Source organism: Chelonia mydas, chromosome 1 (genome assembly GCF_015237465.2).
Source record: "Chelonia mydas isolate rCheMyd1 chromosome 1, rCheMyd1.pri.v2, whole genome shotgun sequence".
Lineage (NCBI taxonomy): Eukaryota > Metazoa > Chordata > Testudines > Cheloniidae > Chelonia > Chelonia mydas.
Genome location: NC_057849.1, coordinates 275,358,696 through 275,382,982, shown reverse-complemented (window position 1 = coordinate 275,382,982; position 24,287 = coordinate 275,358,696). Strand labels below are relative to the sequence as shown.

Below are 24,287 nucleotides of genomic sequence, written 5' to 3'. Positions count from 1 at the left end.
GAATAGATTGCGGGGAGGAGCGGGGGGGTTCAAATGGGCCTACCTACTTTCTTGCAGCTGTTATGACTCAGAGCATATCAGTTTTACAACTAAGTGCAGCGGGGGAAGGCATGTAATTATTTTATAATTTATGTGAACAAAAAGCTAGGTTGTCATTTTCTGACAGATGTAAGAGAAAGCAAAGTTACTAATGTCTCTGGGGATCGTATTTTATAATAGATTGAAATAATTATATGCTCAATGGATAATGCAAACAGTCTTGCCTCTTCTTTTTCTTGTGGATAATCCATGCAAAAAGAGTTGGTAAGATGTTTCTTTAATTTCATGTGTAGTTTTAAAAACCGCAATTAGCACAGGACATAGTAATTAAACTGTAATGTCAAACTAAAAAAATGTTCCTTTCTTTTAAGCTCATGGTTTTTTTGTGAATGATAAATTATTCTACCTTTATAAAGTGTACTTTATTACCACATATTTCTGTTATTTTATGTGGAGTTTTTAAAAACAATAATCCTGGGAAAACTCACATAATGGTCAACTGCTACCGTGTCAGACAAATACAGTCATTTGTTTGGTCATGCTTTCAATTATGTGCACACCTAAGTAGACACACAAAATCAAAATATGAACAAGGTGTGATGAAATAAAATGAACAAACAACCTACTTTTTCTTTAGTCTTCGGTCTTTTTCTGCTTGAGTTCCCAGTTTGCCTAACCCCAGAGAGTCCTGTGCGGCAGCCTCTGTTTCCATAAAACCTCCTGTGTTGAAACAGTAAGCAAAAAGGAACATATTTCCTCATAGTTCTTTTCTGATTATTCCCCTCCTCAACCCAACCCAACCCAACCCAGTTTTTATTTTACTTATTTATTTTTCTCTGTTTAAGTCTACTGGTTGCTGAGAAATAGGTACCTACTACCCATTTATAATGAGAGAATTAAGGAACAAATCTGACCAAACCTTGACAAAGTCTTTATATATCCTTCTCACTACCTGGAAAGGTCTGAGTAATGTTTTTCAACCTCAAAACACCCCTGTCTGTGAGGGAAATACTATTATTCCCATTTCACAGATGGGGGACCGAGGCAAAGGGAGAATACAGGTGTGTCAGTACTTCGAGCTGGAGGTATAATTAAGAACATAAGAGCTGCGAGACTGGCTCAAACCATGGTCCATCTTGCCTGGTATCCTGTCTCTGACAGTGGCCTGAACCAGAGCTTCAGGAGGAATGTACATAACAGGGCAGATATGGAATGATCCAGTCCTGTCTTCCTCTCCCAGCTTCTGGTACTCAGAGGTTGAGGATCACCCTGATCCTGGTGTTGCATCCCTGACCACCTTGGCTAATAGTCATTGAAGAACCTATCCTACTTGAACATACCCACTTTATATATATATATATATTGGGCCACCACAACATCCCATGGCAATGAATTCAATAGGTTAGTTGTGTGAAAAAGTACTTCCTCCTGTTTGCATTAAACCTGAGGCCTATTAATTTCACTGGATAATTCACAGTTTTTATATTATGTGAAAGAGTAAATAACTCTTCTCTATTCACTTTTTCTATGCCATTCATGATTTTATAGACCTCTATCATATCCCCGCAAAGTCATCTCTTTTCTAAGATGAACAGCCCTAATCTTTTTAGTCTCTCCTCATATGGAATCTGTTCCACACCCGTGATCATCCTTGTTGTTCTTCTCTGAACCTTTTCCAGTTCTACTATGTCCTTTTTGAGATGGGCCAACCAGGACTGGGCACAGTATTCAAGGCATTGGTCCATGTATTTATATAGTGGCATTATGATATTTTCTGTCTTATTTTCTATCCCTTTCTTAATAGTTCAGAAAATACTATTAGCTTTTTTGACAACTGGTGCACATTGAGCAGAAGTTTACAGAGAACTATCAAAGTGACTTCAAGATCTCTTAGAATGCAATTTAGAACCAATCATTAGATATGTATGGTTGGGATTATTTTTTCCAATGTCCGTTACTTTGCACTTATCAATGTTGAATTTCATCTGCCATTTTGTTGCGCAGCCACCCAGTTTTGAGAGATCCCTCTGTAACTCCTCACAGTCTGCTTTGGACTTCTTGAATGATTTTGTATTGTCTGCAATCTTTGCCAATTCACTATTCACCTCTTTTTTCCAGTTCACTCATGAATATGTTTTACAGGACAGGCCCTAGCTCAAGGAGACATACCCGTGCTAGCTTTCATTAAGCTACCACACTAAAAACAGTGTGGCCATGGAGGCCCTTTCCCCTCCCCAAGTATGTACTTGTCCAAGATACAAGATACATATGCAAGATACTAGGTACATATGCAAGATAGCACAGGTGTGTCTCCTTGAACTGGAAATTACCCATCCCGTTCAAAGTGTAGACATATTCTTAGTGACTTTCCCCAGGTTGCAAAGGAAGCCTGTGGTGAAGCAGGGAACTCAACCTGAGTCTTGTAAGTCCCAGTTTAGTATCTTAGCCACTGGACCGACCATCCTTTCTTGAAGATAGATAGCTAGTAGGGCTGTCAAATTATTAAAAAAATAATCGTGAGATTAAAAAAATAGTTGTGATTAATCACAATTTTAATCATACTGTTAAACAATAATAGAATACTGATTTAAATGTATTATACATATTTTTGGATGTTTTTCTACATTTTCAAGTATGTTGATTTCAATTACAACACAGAATACAAAGTGTACAGAGCTCACTTTATATTATTTTTATTAGAAATATTTGCACTGTAAAAAGGATAAAATAAGAGAAATAGCATTTTTCCAGTCACCTCACACAAGTAAGTACTGTAGTGCAGTCTCTTTACCATGAAAGCGCAACTTCCAAATGTAGATTGTTTTTTTTTACATAACTTCACTCAAAAACAAAACAGTGTAAAACTTCAGAGCCTACAAGTCAAAGCAGGAAGGGGCATATGAATGTTTAGCTTATCCAGCATGTAAAGTCCTTGCAACGCCAGCTACAACAGTGCCATGCGGATGCCTGTACTGTACTCAATTTCAGGTGACATTGTAAATAAAAAGCAGGCAGCATTATCTCCTGTAAATGTAAACAAACTTGTTTGTCTGAGTGAACAAGAAGTAGGATGCAGTGGAATTATATGAGGTGCATTGAAAAATACTATTACTTTTGTTTTATCTGTTTTACAGTGTGAATATCTGTAATCAAAATAATATAAAGTGAGCTCTGTACACTCTGTATTCTATGTTGTAATTGAAATCAATATATTTGAAAATGTAGAAAAACATCCAAAAATATTTATAATAAATTTAAATTGCTATTCTATTATTGTTTAACGATGCAATGAAAACATCACAACTTTTAAAATTTAGTTAATTTGTTTTGCATTAATCACATGCATTAACTGTGACTGACAGATAGACAGACAGACCAGGGATCTGTACTGGGCCCAGTCCTACTTAACATATTCAGAAACGATCTGGAAAAAGGGGGTAAACAGTGAGGTGGCAAAATTTGCAGATGATACAAAACTACTCAAGATAGTTAAGTCCCAGGCAGACTGCAAAGAGCTACAAAAGGATCTCTCAAAACTGTGTGACTGGGCAACAAAATGGCAGATGAAATTTAATGTTGACAAATGCAAAGTAATGCACATTGGAAAACATAATCCTAACTATACATATACAATGATGGGGTCTAAATTCATTGTTACCACTCAAGAAAGAGATCTTAGAGTCATTGTGGATAGTTGTCTGAAATCATCCACTCAATGTGCAGCGGCAGCCAAAAAAGCAAACAGAATATTGGGAATCATCAAGAAAGTGATAGATAATAAGACAGAAAATATCACATTGCCTCTATACAAATCCATGGTATGCCCACACCTTGAATACTGTGTGAAGATGTGGTCACCCCATCTCAAAAAATATATATTGGAATTGGAAAAGGTTCAGAAAAGAGCAACAAAAATGATTAGGGGTATAGAACGGCTTCTGTATGAGGAGAGATTAATAAGACTGGGACTTTTCAGCTTGGAAAAGAGGTGACTAAGGGGGGATATGATAGAGGTCTATAAAATCATGAGTGGTACAGAGAAAGTAAATAAGGAAGTGTTATTTACTCCTTCTCATAATACAAGAACAAGGGGCCACCAAATTAAGTTAATAAGTAGCAGGTTTAAAACAAACACAAGAAAATATTTTTTCATGCAATGCAGTGTCAGCCTCTGGAACTCCTTGCCAGAGGGTGCTGTGAAAGCCAATGCTATATTGGGGTTCAAAAAAGAGCTAGATAGATTAATGGAAGATAGGTCCATCAATGGCTATTAGCCAGGATGGGCAGAAATGGTGTCCCTAGCCTCTTTTTGCCAGAAGCTGGGATTGGGTGACAGGGCATGGATCACTTGATGATAACCTGTCTGTTCATTCCCTTTGGACACCTGCCATTGGCCACTGCCAGAGGACAGGATACTGGGCTTGATGAACCTTTGGTCTGACCCAGTATGGCCGTTCTTATGTTCTTATGTCTATCTATCTATCTCATGTCAAACCATATTAAAAACTGAGGGCTAGATTGTGACTATATGATCTGCCCTGAAAAAGGGAAGTATGTTGCTGTCGTGTTCCAAGAGCATCTGAGGAGGGATACCGTGACTCTGCTTATTTTCCCTGCTGCTCGGGGAAGAGAGTGAACAGCAGTATATAGTGCCCAACCTGCTGTCTCTGCTCACTTCTCACCTGCATGTGGGGAGGTGGATGTAGTAGCTCTGTGGAGACTGCTTCCCCTCCCATGCTACTGCCCATGATGTAGGTAAATGGGGCAAAGGAGAAAGAGGACACCTTACATCCCCTACTCTATGGCAGTGGTTCTCAACCTTTCCAGACCACTGTACCCTTTTCAGGAGTCTGATTTGTCTTGTGTATCCCCAAGTTTCACTTCTCTTAAAAACTACTTGCTTACAAAATCAGACATAAAAATACAAAAGTGTCACAGCATGCTATTACTGAAAAATTACTCACTGTCTCATTTTTACCATATCATTATAAAATAAATCAATTGGAATATAAATATTGTACTTACATTTCAGTGTATAGTAAATAGAGCAGTATAAGCAAATCATTGTCTGTATGAAATTTTAGTTTGTACTGACTTTGCTAGTGCTTTTTATGTAGCCTGTTGTAAAACTAGCCAAATATCTAGATGAGTTGATGTACCCCCTGGAAGACCTCTGAGTACTCCCAGGGGTACGCGAACCCCTGGTTGAGAACTACTGCTCCATGGCGACTCCCTAGTGCAAGACTGTAGTCACAGTATGGCCCTGAATTAGTACATATTAGATACTGGCATTATCTCGGACAACATAATAGAATTTACAATATTAGTTACGTTAAGCAACTAATTTTTCTAAAAAAAAATCAGAAACAAATGGATATAGGGTATCACATAGAGGAAATATAACCCTCAAATCTGCAAGCCACTTTTACATGCAGCTCAGTCAAGCGAGAGCAAAAATCTATTGTGCATCAGTTTGCTGGTGTTGAAGAACAAGTGCCTTTTAAAAGTCTTCCTTTTAACATATAAATCATTCTACTGTTATAACTGTCTACAGGGCAAGGGTACATTGTCAGTATTGTAAACAGGGCATTAGCCACATAACTTCCAAGATGGCAGCCATGCATCTGATCACACATACACACAAAAATCACCTTATACATTGCTTTATTGTTAGTGTCCTTTGATAGACGTTTTATAGAATACTTTATCATATGTTTCCTTCTGACCCTTGTAAAGGTATCACTTACACTCCTTTGTGCAGATTAAGTTGCTTTAGATATAGGTAGTGTGAGTGCAGTAACTTTTACAGAATGAAAAACATTCTTAGTATAATATACTTTTACAAAATACAGTTGTGCTGTTTGAATAACCAAGAAAGGATGGCAAACCTGGGCTTATGGCAGCCATAGTCTTAAATGTATATGTGAATGAGATAAATGCTTTATAACACTCCAGTCTTGCAAACTGATCCACACACTTGCACACAAAGATCAGCTTATATAATCAGGATCTAAAAATCACTGTAATGTATGGTTTGTATTAGGGACAGATATAGCTAAAATATAACAGGAGAAGAAACACAAAAAGAAAGTTTAGCATGATATTCCAAAAGAATGTGAGAAGATGCACAAGATGATAAAGTCAGATGAGTTAACAAAAGATGCAAAGTCCCCCCAAAAATCTTTAAAGAAGTATAAATATGTTAAGGAATGTGTTAGACTTTGGATAGTGATGCAAATAATTTAGCAGACACTGAAAGAATAATAACTCACAAGAGTAACAGATTTAGCACTGGAAAACCAGTTCTCTTGCATACATACAAGAAATTTGGTACAAGGAAATTATCTAGGTGAAATCTTGGCCCTATTAAAGTCAGTGATAAAACTCCTGATGTTCCAATATTGTTTTTTTATCAACATAACTCAAATGAGAGATTGTGAGACTGTATATACATATAGCTGTTTTAACGGTTCCAGAAATATTAAGTATACTTAAAGTTGCTGGAACCAGAAACATCTCTGGCACTGAGATGATTTTTTTAAGTGCACTCACTCTGTGTGCTAGTCTGCATATCTGTACGCGCACACACATGCTTATGACTGCGCACACACATGCTTATGACTGCACACACAAATATATAAAAAAGAATCAACATTTTTGCTGAGGCTAGTCAATTAGATCTATTTATTGCTGTCTGTTGTTTATTGAAGATAAGGGAAACTATCTTCTAAATAACAGGAAAAAATGAATATTTGTAATAGTAAATTTGTACTTGCACAGGTCACATCAACATTAGTGAAACCTGGAAGAAAGAAGTTAAATAAGGACTTATTTTATTCCCTTTGTCAAGTTAATTTGTGACAACACATTAAAAATCTGATTTTAGCCATCAGAGGTACAATGATGTATAAGTCTCACGACATAGCATCCTAATGTTAATGTAAATTGTAATACAGTTATAGCTATATAATTATAGTTATTATGGAGCTAATTCAACCAATACTGTAAAAATTTGTACTTTTTGTGTGTTTTTGTTACTATCTTGTATCACCTTTAAAATACTAGCTCTATACCAGTATAAGCATATAAAAGCTGCCTGCCACAAAAGACTTCATTTCCTTCTCTTATCTGCCTTGGTTACAAATTAAAGAGGAAACAAACTGCTCTGTATTTCAGTAGCACAGTGATCACCCTTAATAGCTTCTAAAAATGCTTTTGCCTCTTGTTTTTGGTTACCATATGTAATAGTATGTTTTATTGATCCTGGCTATGTTTATTTAAAATGTATGTTTTTCGCCTTCCCCACAGTGAGTTGGGGATCTATTAGGTTAGGAAACGGTGGTTAGGTTATAATGTCACAACTCATTATGTAAACCTGTGATGGATGTCAGGGGATACGGATCAGATAAAAGTGGATTGGTAAAGGATTTAAAGGAGGCATACTTTAAAGGAGTGAAAAAGGGGGTTCGGGCAAACACAAATTGTACAGCAGAGAGTCAACCCTCTCTCCTTTAAACCTCATAGAAAGGACGTGTTGGGGTCCCAGCAGCAGGATGGCTAGACCAGGATGGAAAAGGAGAAGGATGACGGCAGCCCCCAAACATAGGGAAATGAAACTGGAACTACCTACACTGTACAATTTTATTTGCGGGGTACAGCCACATATTTTAAGAATAAAGTTGCAGCCTAATTAAAACCACATCCAGTGTCTCCTGTTCTCCTTCTGGCATAGCCAGACAATCATTTGTTGCAAATATTCACTAATGTCTGTCTGAAACTTCATGAGTTGGTGCTTGGGGATTATAAATGTGTTTGATCAGATTACGCATATATATAGCATTAACATAGAATCATAGAATCATAGAATATCAGGGTTGGAAGGGACCCCAGAAGGTCATCTAGTCCAACCCCCTGCTCAAAGCAGGACCAAGTCCCAGTTAAATCATCCCAGCCAGGGCTTTGTCAAGCCTGACCTTAAAAACCTGTAAGGAAGGAGATTCTACCACCTCCCTAGGTAACGCATTCCAGTGTTTCACCACCCTCTTAGTGAAAAAGTTTTTCCTAATATCCAATCTAAACCTCCCCCATTGCAACTTGAGACCATTACATTTTTAGGTATCATTAAGACAGTAATTTACTGTCATCTTCTGTTGCTTCTGAGACAATCTTTACAGGAATTTTCCATTCTGCGCTGTAAAGAGCAGCATGGAACACCATTTATTTTATACGTTTATTTTATCTTTCTCCTCTGGGCTCTGAGTTACTGTAAATTAATACAATATTATATATGATTTGCCAGTATCAATAAAATTTGTCTCATGGAATGTAAATGGGAATTAATAACCCAGTCGAAAGATATAAATTTCTCAATCAGTGCAGATGGGAACATGCAGATTGACTTGAGAGACCCATTTAATTGATTTTGAAATGCACTAAACTACAGATGATTGAATAAATCAGATTTTCATTCTTCCCCAGTGATAAAGCAAGTGAAGCCTAAATTATGATTAAAAATCAGTCCTTTTTCAAGAACACAGGGTTTTAGTAGGCAAAGAGTGGAAGATAGGTGTCCATAACGAGAGGGATATAGAACAAAAATTCTGAATTCTTTGATTTTATACTGATGGATTGACCCTAATATCAACCTATTTTCTTATGTGGAACCTTAGTTTTGTGGTTCTTGATTGTGATATATCAGGAGCAGATTTCAATATGGATTTAGGCTTCTAACGTCAGGCACTCAAGTTAGCCAGATACATTTCAAATTGGTGAAACGTTTTAAAATCTCTCTCATGGACTTGTCTGGTTCCCATTACTGTAGTTTCTGAATACTTCACAATCTTTAACGCACTTATGCTCACAACCCCCTGAGAGATAGGGAAGTGCTATTATCCCTATTTTACCTATAGGGAACTGAAGCACAAAAAGACTGAGTAATTTGCCTGTGATAGAGCAGGGAATTGAACCTAGGTCTTATATGTGCTAAGATAGGGCCCTTACCACTAGACCATCCTTCCTCCCTAAACATAAGTGACACCATCTAAAGAAGAGTGATATTTTCTAAGTTATAACTTGAATAAAAGATCTTGTGAAGTCCTTACCAAGACAAAACTCAAATGGATGTCAATAAGATTTTAAATGACTAAAGATTTCATGATTATATCCTCAGCTATAGCAAAATGGTGAGTAGGAAGTTACACCTGAAAATATATCCCGAACTAGTGTAACGTAAACCAACAATAATAGGAAGCTTTTTAATATGAATTATAATGGTTGTTATGACTCTACCACTGCTGTATGTTGCAACAGGAACCACGTCAAACTATCACATCTCTTTTAGGCTCTTCTAGCTATCTGGATGCTATATAACATCACATTCTCACTGATATGTTTTCTGAGCAGTAGCCTAAAGGACATTATAATAAGATTTTTTCAAATTAGTGTCAAATTAGTGTGAATCTGGACTGAAGTACCTATTTCCTGAAAACACTGTTTTTTCTCTGTTTCTGCTCTGTAAAGTTTGTCCGCTAAGAAGCATAATGGAAGCCAGTCAGACTTAGAGGCAGATTTAGAACCATTAAATGAATTAAATGAAGATCAGAGCTGAGGAAAAATGCATGAACTGTAGAAAGAGAACGGGGAGTTTCAGTGGGAAATGTGACCAATTGCAAGAGGACAGCCACGGTATGACCAAAACAGCCAGGAACTGCTATCCAGTGAGAGACTGGAAAACTGAAGGGTTGTTACATTGAGTTTTGAGAAACTCCCAAATTGCATTATTAAGACAAGCTCCTTACTGTAGGAACAGAAACTATTACCCTTCTATTTTCATTAGTTAAGGGTATGTTGTTAGCAATTTTGCCCTAATATAACGAAGTATTTAAGCATGTCCTTAATTTTAAACATGTGAGTAGTCCCATTGAAGATGCTAACTCTCAGAAAACAATGAAGCTTGTTAGCGTAATAGATTTCCTATCATTTAGATTATACCAAATTCCTGATAAATATGCTCATTACTATAGTGAAATTTAGTGGAAAGGTTCTGCCAGTGCAAAAGAGGAACATGCCATTTGGAAAACAAAAAAGAAGCAAAAACATACACAAAAATGACAGTGGACCAATGACCTAGGCCTGATATAACTAATTCCTTACTGAGCTGTCCAAGTCGAGCCTTCTCTTTTTTACCGAACAAACGTCCTATAGAAGACTTGATTCCTTTCTTCTTGGGAGCTTTGTGTAGGGAGTCCTGGCTGCTACTGGCACTGCCAAGACCAATACTTTCTGCCTCTAGTGAAGCAGGCAAACTACTGTAAAATAGAAACGAAGAGATAGGCAACATATTATTCTCCTGGCTAGGTTTCATTTTCTCCTGAGCAGCTGTGCAAACAGATTATCTAGAATCTAATAAGAGCCTCTTCATAATTAGAACAATTAATCAAATTATTGATGTTTTCTCTCCTGTATAGCTTAGCAACGTATAGAATAGTACAATGTCTAATGTTCTTGTCTCAATCAAGCTTAAGCAAACCCATGAAAAATGGCAAAGAGGAAATAAAAAGTAAAGAGTCTTTTAAATTTGTTTTGCCAAAAATGATGCCGGGAAAATGTATGAACCACAGCAATATATGGTTTCCCAACTGAAATTTGAAGAGTTATTTGTAAAGAAAAACATATCAATGACAAAGTTTTTATCTCATTTACATTGTGTAATTAGACAATTACAGAAAGTAAACTTCAATCAGATTATTTCTGTTTGTTTCACTCATTAACCAAATACAGCATACATTATTGACTATATATTTAAATCAAAGCAATTAAGATTTTGAGCATTTATAAAACTCTAAAGCAGACATATTGACATTACAGGCTACTTCATGGATTTAACTTTAAAAAGGAATGTTTTGCAAAACAGATTACTATATATTCTATATGGATATACTGTATTCAGCATTTGCTACTGGGAGTCCACATTTACCAGTAATTGCCATTCAGTATTATCTCAGATAATGCAGTTATTTCCTGTGCCCAGCTTTGGATTCCACAGTGTAATAATAGTTGACAACTATTTGCATTTTAATGGTATGTACTCTATATTATATATTTATTACACCCTTCAATGACTAACCACATTCCCATTGGCCAAGACACAGCCATGTGAGTAAAAGAGTTGGTTTTCTGTCATCCTCGAATAATCCACTATAATTAATTAGGGTTTTTATCAAATAACACTGGTCAGCTTCTAAGTAGAACACAACAGTCAGGATGATACAACTATCTACATTTCAAGGATGTAAACACCAAGGGGAAGTTAGTGGCACAGGTGATTTTATAATTAAGTTTGATAGGGATAAAATTAAGAATAGAAAAATATATGCTGTATATCAGGAAAAAATGATAAAATCTCCTGAGAGCACTTTTGGAATACTCAAAATTTGGTATATTTGAAGTTAGACTGGACAAACACTAGTGAATGTATGATAGGAAACAACAATCTTGCACTGGTAGGAAAATGGATTGGATTATTTAATTTTATTTTTCTGGGTGAAATTCTGGTCCCACTGAACTCAGTGGCAAAACTTCAATCTCCCTCCATGTGAAATTTCTATCACTCATGCTGAGCCCCATCTCTCACCATCTTGAGTAGGCACTGTGTAACTGTAATCGGGTCTTCCGTGGCCAGGCTGCTTAGTGGCTAGATCACTGGCCTTTGGTCTGTAAGGCCAGAGGGGATGGTAGGGGGACCCAGGCCTTCCCTCTCTAGCAGATCCCAGCCCAGGGCCCTGTGAAGATCACCCTAAACAGGGGAGATGGGTCTCCCTCCTGGTAGGGAGTCAAGACCAGCTTTCCTGGGCTACTTCCTACAAGGCTCTTCAGTTTGGGACATGACGCCGCTAGTCCAGTTTACTGGGGTCTTGCCTAGTCAGTTGTCCCAGGTTATGGGGCTTATCTGCAGCCTCCCCTAGGCAGGGGAGCCCTTACTTGCCTCAAGTGGCTGCACTGGCTGGCAGGTCGTTGATCCATCCCTTCAGGCAGGCAGGCAGGCAGAGAGCTCCTGCCTCCTCGCCAGTCAACTCCTAACTGAGCCAGGCTCCCTTCTTTTCTCCCCCTCTAGGCCTGGGATTGGCTGCAGGTAGGGTGACCAGACAGCAAATGTGAAAAATCGGGACGGGGGTGGGGGAGTAATAAAAGTCTATATAAGAACAAGATCCAAAAATCAGGACTGTCCCTATAAAATCGGGACATCTGGTCACCCTAGCTGCAGGTATAGTGGTGTGGTTTTCTTTAACCCCTGCTGTGCCTGATGTCAGTTTCTCTGATCCCTCACAGTGATAATATATGAAAACAATCTCCAACATGTGCAATATCACTTTGTTAATGAATGTAAAATGGGGTCTTGTTTCATCAACTAATGAAATTAACAAATTATTATGAATAAAATACCCCTTTAAAAATCTCTCTCCCAGTTTTTCTCCTTGTGTCTTTTTCTTTTCACCTACATTCTTGAGTTCTTAAAACTTTGTACCTGCTTTCTGTGTTTACCTAGTGGCACCTTTCCATTTTAAAAAATCATATTCTGTGATTCTTTTTGTGTTCCCTTATTTCTTCTCTTTTCACAGCTGTTTCTCCTCTTTCAGTGATTTTATTTTACCTCTTTGAATATGTATTTTTTTCTTGTATAATTACTGTACAACCAGTGCAAGACATGCTGGTCACATACTTATATCTTTCATGTTAGGGAGCAATGCTGCATAGCTATCACTAGAAATGATTGTTTCAAAATTCATTTTCACTATTTTTTTCAAACGGGTGAACCTAGGGAAAATTAATTTACAGCAAATATTTCCAGTCCTGAAATATTTTCTCTTTCTTAGGCCAGGTTTACACTAGAAAAAGTTTGCTGATACAGTTACATGGTTCCAAATCCTAGTATGGACACAATGTATACTGGAAAAAAAAGTGCTTTTACTGGTATGGCTTATATTGCTTCCCCAAGTTAAATAAGCTATTCTGGCAAAATGTTTATGCTGGTATAACTGTATCTACATTAGGGCTTTTGCCTAGCACAAAAATGTTATTAAAAATCAGACCCCAGCTGATATTACAACACTGGTAAAAGTTTCTAGTGTGTTGACCTGGTCTTAATGAATCTACTCGCCCCTCTTCTCTGGATTCTCAGTTTACCCATCCCCTATATCCACATCAGTGCTGTCTCTTGGCCTCCTGCAAAATACAGGATTCATTTATTCAGAGGCACTTCTTGCCCTGAATTCCCCTTGTCCTTGTCTTCTCCATTCATCAGGATTATCATCATTTAACAGCACTCTTTCAGGTGACTATTAAGGTTCCTGTTCTAAAGTAGATATAACTTAAAGTTAGACCAAAGACATGACATAAGAGAGAAACAGACCCTATTATTATTTGTTTTTTAGCACTGGTGTAGTGCTTGGAATTGTAGAAAAGACAAAGAAAAGGACATTTTCTGAGTTGCAGGACATACAATCTCAAAAAAAAGTCAGGATGTACTGGGAAATCAGAAGAATCATATAATTTCAGAAGGATATAACTTGGTCAATTTGTGAATTTCTGACTCATGTTATGAGCTTCTTACCTTCTGGCATCATTGTGGTATGAAGAAGGAAGGGTATGAGTCATCCTGATGGCTCTGGGTGTTGGAGGAGGAGAGGTTTCACATTTTATTGTGGCTTTATCTTCACGTCCATCTTCTTCTACCACTGCAATCTACCAGTCAAATATATAAGTGAGAGTATGCATCAGCTTTTCAAGACTTCTGGAAATTTCAGCAAGTATTTCAAGTATTTGTCAAATGATCAGGTTTGGAATCAACTGAAATTATCTGAGCAAATGAAGAAATGTTAGGATTATGTAAAAAACCCATGAAAGTCCGAGGAAACAGACCAAATGTTCTAACTGTGCCAACTTAAAATGTATATTATAAATGAAAGAAATCATACTTAGAGAAGCTGACTGTTCCTATTATGCAGAATACGCTTGACCCTGTAAAGACCTCAGCGTACAAATAACTTTATGCACAAGTAGTCCAATTGAACTCAATGGGACTACTCATGTATTCAAATGTATTTCTGATTCTCGTTCACAAGGGTGGTCTAGCCTAGTGGACAGAGCAGGTGTCAGGCCTAGTGGTTGGAGCAGGCATCAGGCCTAGTGGCTAGGGTCAGAGCCATAGTCAGGAGTCAAAGCCAAGGGTCAAATTCGAAGGCAGGAACTGGATACCAGCGCCAAGGGTCAAGCCAGAGGACAGGATCTAGAGCGAGCTGGGTATCAGGTGAGGAGGGGTTCAAAGCAAGGGCAGGACCACTGGTGAGCTGGAGCCGGTTTGCACCGGTTCGCGCGAACCGGTTGTTAAATTTTGAAGCAGTTTTAGAACCAGTTGTTAACCCGCTTCCCCGCAAGGGGCGCTGAGGCTTTGATGGGCTCCAGCTGGGAAGTGATGTAATTCCTCCTCCGGCCGCCGGGGGCACTGTGCTGCGGGAGCCATGTGGGCTGCCCCTGGCCCTGGGCACGAGCCCTGGTGCTGCTGCTGCTCCCCTGGCCCTGGGGCTCCCGATGCTGCCTGGTGGGTTCCTGGCTGCTCTGCTGGGCCTGGGCTGCGTCCTGCTGCTCGGGTTGCTCCGAGCTGCTCCCCCCGTGAGTACCCACCACCCTGCCCGCAGCCAGCCCCTGCCTCCAGCCACCCCCGCAGCCCCTGCCCGCACCAGCCCCTGTCTCCAGCCACCCCCGCACCCCCTGCCCACAGCCAGCCCTTGTCTCCAGCCACCCCCGCACCCCCTGCCCGCACCAGCCCCTGCCCACAGCCAACCCCGCACCCCCTGCCCACAGCCAACCCCTGCCTCCAGCCACCCCCGCACCCCCTGCCCACAGCCAGCCCTTGTCTCCAGCCACCCCCGCATCCCCTGCCCGCACCAGCCCCTGTCTCCAGCCACCCCCGCACCCCCTGCCCACAGCCAGCCCCTGCCTCCAGCCACCCCCGCACCCCCTGCCCACAGCCAGCCCTTGTCTGCAGCCACCCCCGCACCCCCTGCCCACAGCCAGCCCCTGCCTCCAGCCACCCCCGCACCCCCTGCCCACAGCCAGCCCCTGCCTCCAGCCACCCCCGCACCCCCTGCCCACAGCCAGCCCCTGTCTCCAGCCAACCCTGCACCCCCCTGTCCTGCCTGCAGCCAGCCCCTACTTCCAGTCAGCCCCTGCTCTGTCTCCAGCCAGCCCCACACCCCCTTGCCTCCAGCCAACCCCGCACCCTCCTGTCTCCAGCCAGCTCCGCACCCCCTGCCCTGCCCTCAGCCAGCCCTGCACCCCCTGCCTCCAGCTAGCCCTGCCCCACACCCCTGTCTGCAGCTGGCCCCACGTCCACTGGTGCCCTGCAGTTCCCAGGGCAGTAACCCTGCACACCTGCTTCAATGAGGGGGGCAGGGAGCAGCTGGGACCCACACATGTGCACACCCTAGGGTGACCAGACAGCAAGTGTGAAAAATCTGGACCGGGGGTGGGGGGTAATAGGAGCCTATATAAGAAAAAGACCCCAAAATCGGGACTGTCCCTATAAAATCGGGACATCTGGTCACCCTACCACAGCCCCAGGGAGTGGCGGGGACCGACACATGTGAAACGGAGCTCATTTCCTGTTCAGGCCCATCTTTTTAAAAAAGAACTTTAGGCAGGGTTCACATACATCCGTATTTTCCCGAACAGGTCAGGCTTTTTGATTCTTAAATCGCTGTCTGGGAGGAATTTTTAAATTTTAAAAATTCCTCCCGGGAAAATACAGACGTATGGTAACCCTGTTGGTACAAAAAATACATACTGGGGCTCATCCCTTAAATCAGAACTTTTTATAGGGAACCAGTTGTTAAGATTTTGGCAGCTCATCACTGGGCAGGACCAAGGCTGAGTGCAAGGCAGGAGCAGTAGGAACCTGGTAACGCAAGACTAGTCACAGTGGTGGGCATGAGCATTGTGAAGCCAGTGAGCTGTTGCTGCTGTTGGTGTAAGAGCCAGCCTGCTGACCTCTGCAGCCAATCAGGCAGCATGGCTAATCAGACAGGCCAGCTATACTTGTGAGGCTGCCTGGAGACTAGCTCTGCTGCAAGCCCTGATTCCCGATACTCATGAGTTAAAACTGTGCAGGATCAAGCCAATTGTTTCCACAGCTTGTTTATGAAGGGGTCAAATTTCTAGATAATAAGTGTGAAGGAAATGGAATTTTGTCACAGTTTTTGATGGCTTTGCTAATCTCTCTCATACCAACAGAATTATGACATTCTGTCCCAGTTATATGCATAACTGCATATTGTACCAGCACAGACAAAACTCAACCTTAAAGTTTATGGCTGCTCCATCAATAAGAAGAGTGAACAGAATGTTCTGTGAAAGTACTCAGAATATAACTAAGCTTGGTTTATGATGGTGTGTTTCTTAATGGTTGCACTAAAGGATGTATTACCAGATGAAGTCACCTGAGAAACGTAACTCCTAACACTGAATTAATTGTTGATTTTCACTCACAAGCTTTTCAAGTTGGAATAAAAATGAAAATGCATTTTTCCAATTGTTTAGATAAAAACGACATACAAGTTTCATAAGTAAAAGGCATGAAGAAATGAAAAAAAATATGTTTAATACAGCTATTGTACCATTAACATATCGAGCGTCATACCTTTCGTCGATGTTTCCTTAGATCACTTGGCTTCGGTTGATGAAAAAAGCCACAACAAAAAAGAACGATTAGTAAACTTTATTTGACCAAAGAAAACTCAGACTTCACATATATATTTATCCTGACTTATAGAAATAATGACAAGGATAGCCATTCATATTCTCCAGATGCCCTTGGCATAACTTAAAAATACCTTCTGAGTGCAGTAATTTAGAGAACCCACCACAAAGCCCTGCTTTCCTGCAAATAATTTGCCACTCCCACAAGTCCCTTTCATTTTCATATAAAGTTTTCAGACATGATATAAAATTTTCATTTTTAGATCCTTTCCCCCCATATATTCCATAAATCTTCCCAAATAATAAAAAGATAATGCTTTCTTGCAACTCTCTAGTGTTTCAAACTTTTTAAACATTTTACTGAAAAACAGACATGAGAGCAAAACATCACCCAAATTGCAGTACATGAAAGAGGGAAATTTTTCTCCTCTTACGATAATCTGAATGAATATTTTTGTGTACCTGATATTTTCAACAATTCATCAAAAACGCCAATCCTCTTTACCGCAGGCATTATCTCACAGTGGAAGTCAACATACATTGTTCAACCACTTAACACTTCTACTTTAAACAAATGTGTCACTCTGTGATATACAGCTAGAGCACAACAAATCCTGCAGAGTTTGTTTTTTGCAAGTTTACATGGACCTGTCCTGTGAAATCTGGCTGCAGTTATTGGCATCTAGCCAACCCCGATAGGTTTATTTGGAAGTTTGTGTACTATAGAATCTAAACTTCCAAGAGGATCTCCCAACTTAACCCTTCCACCCAAAGAGAGTTTGTCAGTCTGTCCTGTCCATCCCCAGGCAGCAGGAACAGGCAAACCATACCTGCTGCAATAATTATATATTGAGAGCAGGGGCAGTAGCATTGTAAAATGCTCAGTGTATTATTTGCTAGAGACTTCCCGTGGATTCCATAATTACCTGGCTAAGTCTTGTAGGGCGGAAATGCCTCTGCTCCTTTGTCTGCTGGACTTTTGTTTGCAGGTTTCATTAGAACCGAAATGTGAATCTTTTGGACAACCCTTTTCAGAGCACTTTCCCCACTCGTTTAGTTTAGTTTCAAAATAAATGTTCTGAAATGTTCAATATCAGTTTCATGCTCATTGGTGGAATACAGGTGGTTTAAGGAATATTCAAACACATGATATGCAGTTTAAAAATAATACAGGTTAAATGGAATGTGGGAAAACAAGTCATCCCATGCAACTGGCCTTGACAAGCATATACAGAGAAACACACAATGTGCCACTTGTATAAAACAGAAAAAAATCACCTAAACACCTTTAAAAATAAGTTTTAAAAGGTTTTACTATCAATAATGCCCTTGTAAGGCATTTGCTCGAGATTTAAATCTGACCTAGGATTAACAGCCTTCATTTCTGCCTCAAGTTATGTTTTATTAAATGGATTATTTGAAACTTCATTACTTATAATAAAAATCCTATGTAAATTGGTTTCTAATACTTTTTAATAATTGTTATTAATTATTATTTCTATTACATTGGTACTCAATGGCCCTAATCAGAGAAAAGGGCCCCACTCTGCTAGGCGCTGTACAGAGACAATAAAAACCCAACACAACTTAGTCTTTCCTCCAAAAACCTTACAACCCATATATAAAATCATAGAAACAAAGGACTGGAAGGGAGATCAGTAGGTCATCTAGTCCAGTCCCCTGCACTGAGGCAGGACAAAGTATTATTTAGATGATCCCTGAGAGATGTTTGTCTAGCCTGTTCTTAAAAACCTCCAATGATGGAGATTCCACAACCTTCTTAGGTAATTTGTTCCAGTGCCTAACTACCCTGACAGTTAAGTAGTTTTTCCTAGCATCTAACCTAAATCTCCCTTGCTGCAATTTAAGCCCATTACTTCTTGTCCTGTCCTCAGTGGATCAGGAGAACAATTTATCACCCTCCTTGTTATACCAACCTTTCATGTACTTGAAGACTGTTATGTCCCCCATCAGTCTTCTCTTTTCCAGACTAAACAAACCCAATTTTTTTAATCTTTCCTCATAGGTCATGTTTTCTAGACCTTTAATCATTTTTGTTGCTCTTCTCTGGACTTTCTCCAATCTGTCCACATCTTGCCTGAAGTGTGGGGCCCAGAACTGGACACTGAGTCCTAATCAGTGCTGCGTAGAGTGGAAGAATTATTTTGTGTCTTGCTTACAACACTCTTGCTAATACATCCCAGAATGATGTTTGCTTTTTTGCGACAGTATTACATTGTTGACTCATATTCAGTCTGTGATCCAATATAAGCGCCCAGATTCTCTTCTGCAGTATTCCTTCCTAGGCAGCCATTTTCAGTTTTGTAATTGATTATTCCTTCCTAAGTACTTTGCATTTGTCCTTCCTGAATTTCATCCTATTTATTTCAGATCATTTCTCCAGTTTGTCAAGACTATTTTAATCCTGTCCTCCAAAACACTTGCAACCCCTCCCAGCTTAGTATCATCTGCAAACTTTATAAGTGTTCTCTCTATGCCATTATTGAAATCTTTAATGAAGATACTGCACAGAACCATACCCAGGACAGATGCCTGAGGACTCCACTCAATATGCTTTTCCATCTTCACTGTGAACCATCGATGACTACTCTTTGAGTACAGTTCTCCAACCAGTTGTGCACCCATCTTATAGTAGGTTTGTCTTGGCTATGTTTTCCTAGTTTGTTTATGAGAAGGTCATGTGAGACAGTATCAAAAGCCTTACTAACATTGATATACACCTCTACCCCAATATAACACGACCCAATATAACATGAATTAAGATATAACACGTAAAGCAGTGCTCTGGGGGTCGGGGCTGTGCGCTCCGGCGGATCAGTGCATCAGCGTGTCTGGCTCCGACATCCTGCTCTGAGTGGCGTGTTAAAGGTGCCGGGCTGGGGCCAAGGGGTTGGATAAGGGGCAGAGGGTCTCAGGGGGCGGTCAGGGGACAGGGAGCAGGGGGGTTGGATGGTTCGGAGGTTCTGGGGGAGGGGTGGTCAGGGGACAGGGAACAGGGGCGTTGGATACAGCGTGGGAGTCCCGGGGTGCCTGCTGACTATTAATAATGGAAATGCTTGAGGCCAAAGCAAGGTTGATATAACGCAGTTTCACCTATAATGCAGTAAGATTTTTTGGCTCCCGATGACCGTGTTATATTGGGGTAGAGGTGTATATATCATATTTCTTGCTTCCCTCCTATCCACAAGGCTTGTTACCCTGCCAGAGGAGGATATTAGGTTGGTTTGACATGATTTGTTCTTGGCAAATCCATGCTGATGGTTACTTATCACCTTATTATCTTCTGGGTGCTTGCAAATTGATTGATTATTTGCTCCATTATCTTTTTGGGTATTGAAGTTAAGCTGACTGGTCTGTAATTCCCTTGGTTGTCCTTATTCCCCCATCTTAGATAGGTACTACATTTGCCCTTTTCCAGCTTTCTGGGATCTGTTCAATCCTCCACAAGTTCTCAAAGATAATCACTAATGGCTTAGAGATCTCTTCACCCAATTCTTTAAGGATGTATTTCATCAGGCCCCGCTGATTTGAAGACATCTTCCTTGTCCAAGTAATTCTTAACTTATTCTTTTCCTATTTTAGCCTCAGATCCTACCCCATTTACACTGATGTTCACTATGTTAGTTGTCCGATCACTGCTAACCTTTTTGGTGACAACTGAAACAAAAAAAGACATTTAACACTTAGGCCAATATGATGTTTTCTGTTATTGTCTTTCCCGTCTCATTGAGTAATGGCCCTACCCTGTTCTTGGTCTTCCTCTTGCTGCCAATGTATTTGTAAAATGTTTTCTTGTTACCCTTTATGTTCCTAGGTTGTTTAATCTTGTTTTGTGCCTTGGCCTTTATAATATTGTCCTTGTGGGTTTTGTATATATATATCCTTTGTAATTTGATCTAGTTTCCTCTTTTTTGTAGACCCTTTTTTGAGTTTCAGGTCATTGAAGATCCTGGTTAAGCCACCAGGTCTTTTTACTATACTCCCTATCTTTTCTATGGTTTGGCATAATTTGCTCTTGTGCGTATACAGAGACAACAAAATATGGACAAACAAATTCTACAGGGGAGTAGGCGAGGCTTGGTTAGGGCTAGGCAAACAGTGATAACAATTTGATTAGTTTATTTTAATAAATATCATGCTCAAAACTGCCATCATACATTTCCTTACCAGTGTCATGACCCCCATGCGATCCATTTCTCTGGCTGGACTGCGAGGTGTGAGTTTAGGGGTTGAGTGCCCACTGGGAGGAGAAGAGCTTGCAAGCGATGAAGCTGTCACTGATCCAGTGATAGATGTACCTGGGTGAACTCTAGCCAGATTCAAGCCTTCTAGACTGACGCTGGCCACTCTGTTCTCTATTTCTTCAGCACGCAGTTCTGTTGATTCTTTTTCTTCTTGGATTAACCTTATGGAGTGAAGAAAGCATATGATAATATTCTGATCATTGTCAGCTACATAAGGTGTGTTTCTGGCTCTAACAGCAACTTCGCTTCTTTGAATAGTTGAGTATGAACTTGCCTTTGCAGAAGTTTTATGTGCATAGATGTGGGTAAACCCCAAAAAGTTTGATAAATGTTAGAGGAACAAAACTGTATTAAGAATACTGCCTCATAACTATTCATTCATAGTTGAGGCTGCTAATATATACAACAATTTAACTACACAAACAGTTTGGGTAAAATTTCAGAAGGTCCTCTACTACAGCACCATTAGTGAGCTTGCAAAATACAGGCACCCATACTTCTGCATACACTTTGCAGGTACAAAAATGTGTGCAGACTTGATAAACTCTAACATTTGCAAGTATTAGAATCCGCACCTGCAAAACCTATTGGGCCCATATTCTATTAGAGGAGTGAAGTTTTGGAATAGCCTTCCAAGGGAAGCAGTGGGGGCAAAAGATCTATCTGGCTTTAAGATTAAACTCGATAAATTTATGGAGGAGATGGTATGATGGGATAACATGGTTTTGGTATTTAAATATTCATGGTAAATAGGTCCAATGGCCTGTGATGGGATATTGGATCTGAGTTACCCAGGAAAGAATTTTCTGTAGTATCTGGCTGATGAATCTTGCCCATATGCTCAGGGTTTAGCTGATCGCCATATTTGGGGTCAGGAAGGAATTTTCCTCCAGGGCAGATTGGAAGAGGCCCTGGAGGTTTTTCGCCTTCCTCTGTAGCATGGGGCACGGGTCACTTGCTGGAGGATTCTCTGCTTCTTGAAGTCTTTAAACTATGATTTGAGGACTTCAATAGCACAGATATAGGTGTGAGGTTTTTTGCAGGAGTGGTGGGTGAAATTCTGTGGCCTGCGTTGTGCAGGAGGTCAGACTAGATGATCATAATGGTCCCTTCTGACCTAAATATCTATGAATCTATGAATCTATGAATCTGGGTGCTGCTCCAACAGGAAATCAAATGAGGACGTGTGAATTTACCCCCACTGCATCTAACACTAACTTGTTTTATATATTTAAGCTTTATATTTTAGGATTTATGTTCTGTTATTTATACTGCTTCTACTGTCTATAGTTGGTAGCATTTTCCCACGGATATTCTAAAACCAATATGACTAATTCATAGCATTATAATGAACTTTTAGTGCTAATTCTGGATTCCACCCTGCTAAGGATACCCTATGGCCTTTCTCGTGGCGTGGGTTGCCAAAGGCAATATACATTGGCTGATCTTGTATGTCAGTAGCACTATATGTCTAGTGTTTCTTTAACTATTGTGACAAAGTTCTTCCTCTGCATTAGTGGGTCCTGCACTTATTGGTGGATTTTCTCGCCTCAGAGGTTCACGGCAGCCCTCAGTTTGGCCACTTTCGTGGATCAAATCTGCTGTTCACTCAGTTAGCCTCATCACTGGCCAGCATGGGGAAAGGAAGAAGAACAGTCCCCGCAGATTGTGCCGATCCACCTAGTGGATCGGGGAACAGGCCAGAGACCTTCCCCTCTCGTGGAACTCACAATCCAGTTCAACTCCTCCGGTATCAAGTAGCGAGTTGGGGGGGTGGACGGATGGGGGGAACCTGGGCCTGCCCTCTACTCCACGTTCAAGCCCAGGGCCCTGTGGATTGTAGCTGTCTACAGTGGCTCCTGTAACAGCTGCGTGACAGCTACAACTCTCTGGGCTACTTCCCCATGGCCTCCTCCCAACACCTTCTTTATTCTCACCACAGGACCTCCCTCCTGATGTCTGATAATGCTTGTACTTCTCAGTCTTCCAGTACTATGCCTTCTCACTCTCAGCTTCTTGCGCCTCTTGCTCCCAGCTCCTCGCACACACCACAAACTGAAGTGAGCTCCTTTTTAAACCCAGGTGCCCTGATTAGCCTGCCTTGATTGATTCTAGCAGCTTCTTGATTGGCTGCAGGTGTTCTAATCAGCCTGAATGCCTTAATTGTTTCCAGAAAGTTCCTGATTGTTCTGAAACCTTCCCTGTTACCTTACCCAGGGAAAAGGGACCTACTTAACCTGGGGCTAATATATCTGCCTTCTATCACGCTCCTGTAGCCATCTGGCCTGACCCTGTCATACTATGTTGAGTAAAAAGAACAAGAGAGCTGTTACTCCTATTACTGTGCTATTCCATATAGACCTCAATCTGCAATGTGCAGAACCTCTGACAATTTCCACTGGTTTCCACTCAAAGGGATCCCAAAGAACTTCAGCCTGGCTCTTGAGGATAACTTTGCCTGCTGTCAGGGAGTAAGATCAAAAGAACTGTAAGGCAGGAAGGCAGATAGTCCTCACCAGCAGAGAAACATGACAAAGAATAAATGGGAGACACAACTTAGCATTCACCATTGTGTTTCACTTAACATTCTCAGAAAAGCTTCTTTACTTATTTCCTCAGAGTGGTTTGGTTACTTGCTAGTATTTAATGCCATCTCCTTCCCACCAAAATGATTTCCTCAGTATTATCAGGGCAGATGCTCCAAACAACACCCAAATTGCTGTACTGGAGGCCCTGATCTAATAAATAAATGTGCTAGCATGTGGCCTGCACCCACATGAACTCCCAACAGATCCCTCAATCTCGTCCCCAGGGTAAGTTAGAGCAGCTCTGAGGCTGATGGTCAACTAACTAGGACCCAAGAGGCTATTCTGTCAGACAAGAGATCCCCAGATAGGACCTTGCAGTGGGCATAGTGACTCTATGCACCCAAGGTTTTCTCTAGGAAGGAGAATCCTCAGAGAACTAGATCTGTCAACTGTACAGCTTCTGTGTGACACCAGAAAGTCACAAAACAGCCAGAGCAGGGGACAGTAACTGTCCCAGAGACTACATTTTCTCTGGACAGTGTATAAAAAAGGAGATGACTCGCTACAGGGCCCATCTGTTTCTGAATGAATTTCACTACATAATGTACAAAAAGGCACTCATTTATGAGTAGTTTGTCCTTTCTTCATCCTCATCTGCCCTCTCAGTCACACATGGTCAAAACAATTACATATTTTCATAAAT

The 24,287-nt window shown here is 40.6% G+C and overlaps 1 protein-coding gene across 5 annotated transcripts in view; it reads right to left on the bottom strand.

Moving 5' to 3' along the window:
* Positions 1-24,287, bottom strand: part of PPFIA2 (PTPRF interacting protein alpha 2) — a 610,761-nt gene that overhangs the window by 64,277 nt on the left and 522,197 nt on the right. For all 5 annotated transcript variants that reach the window (XM_043547102.1, XM_043547080.1, XM_043547089.1 and 2 more), the window contains 5 exons: positions 20,980-21,217; positions 16,733-16,762; positions 13,649-13,779; positions 10,192-10,346; positions 666-759 (listed from right to left, as the gene is read on the bottom strand). In XM_043547102.1, coding sequence (XP_043403037.1) covers positions 666-759; positions 10,192-10,346; positions 13,649-13,779; positions 16,733-16,762; positions 20,980-21,217 — 648 coding nt within the window. The remainder of the gene's footprint in view (positions 1-665; positions 760-10,191; positions 10,347-13,648; positions 13,780-16,732; positions 16,763-20,979; positions 21,218-24,287) is intronic.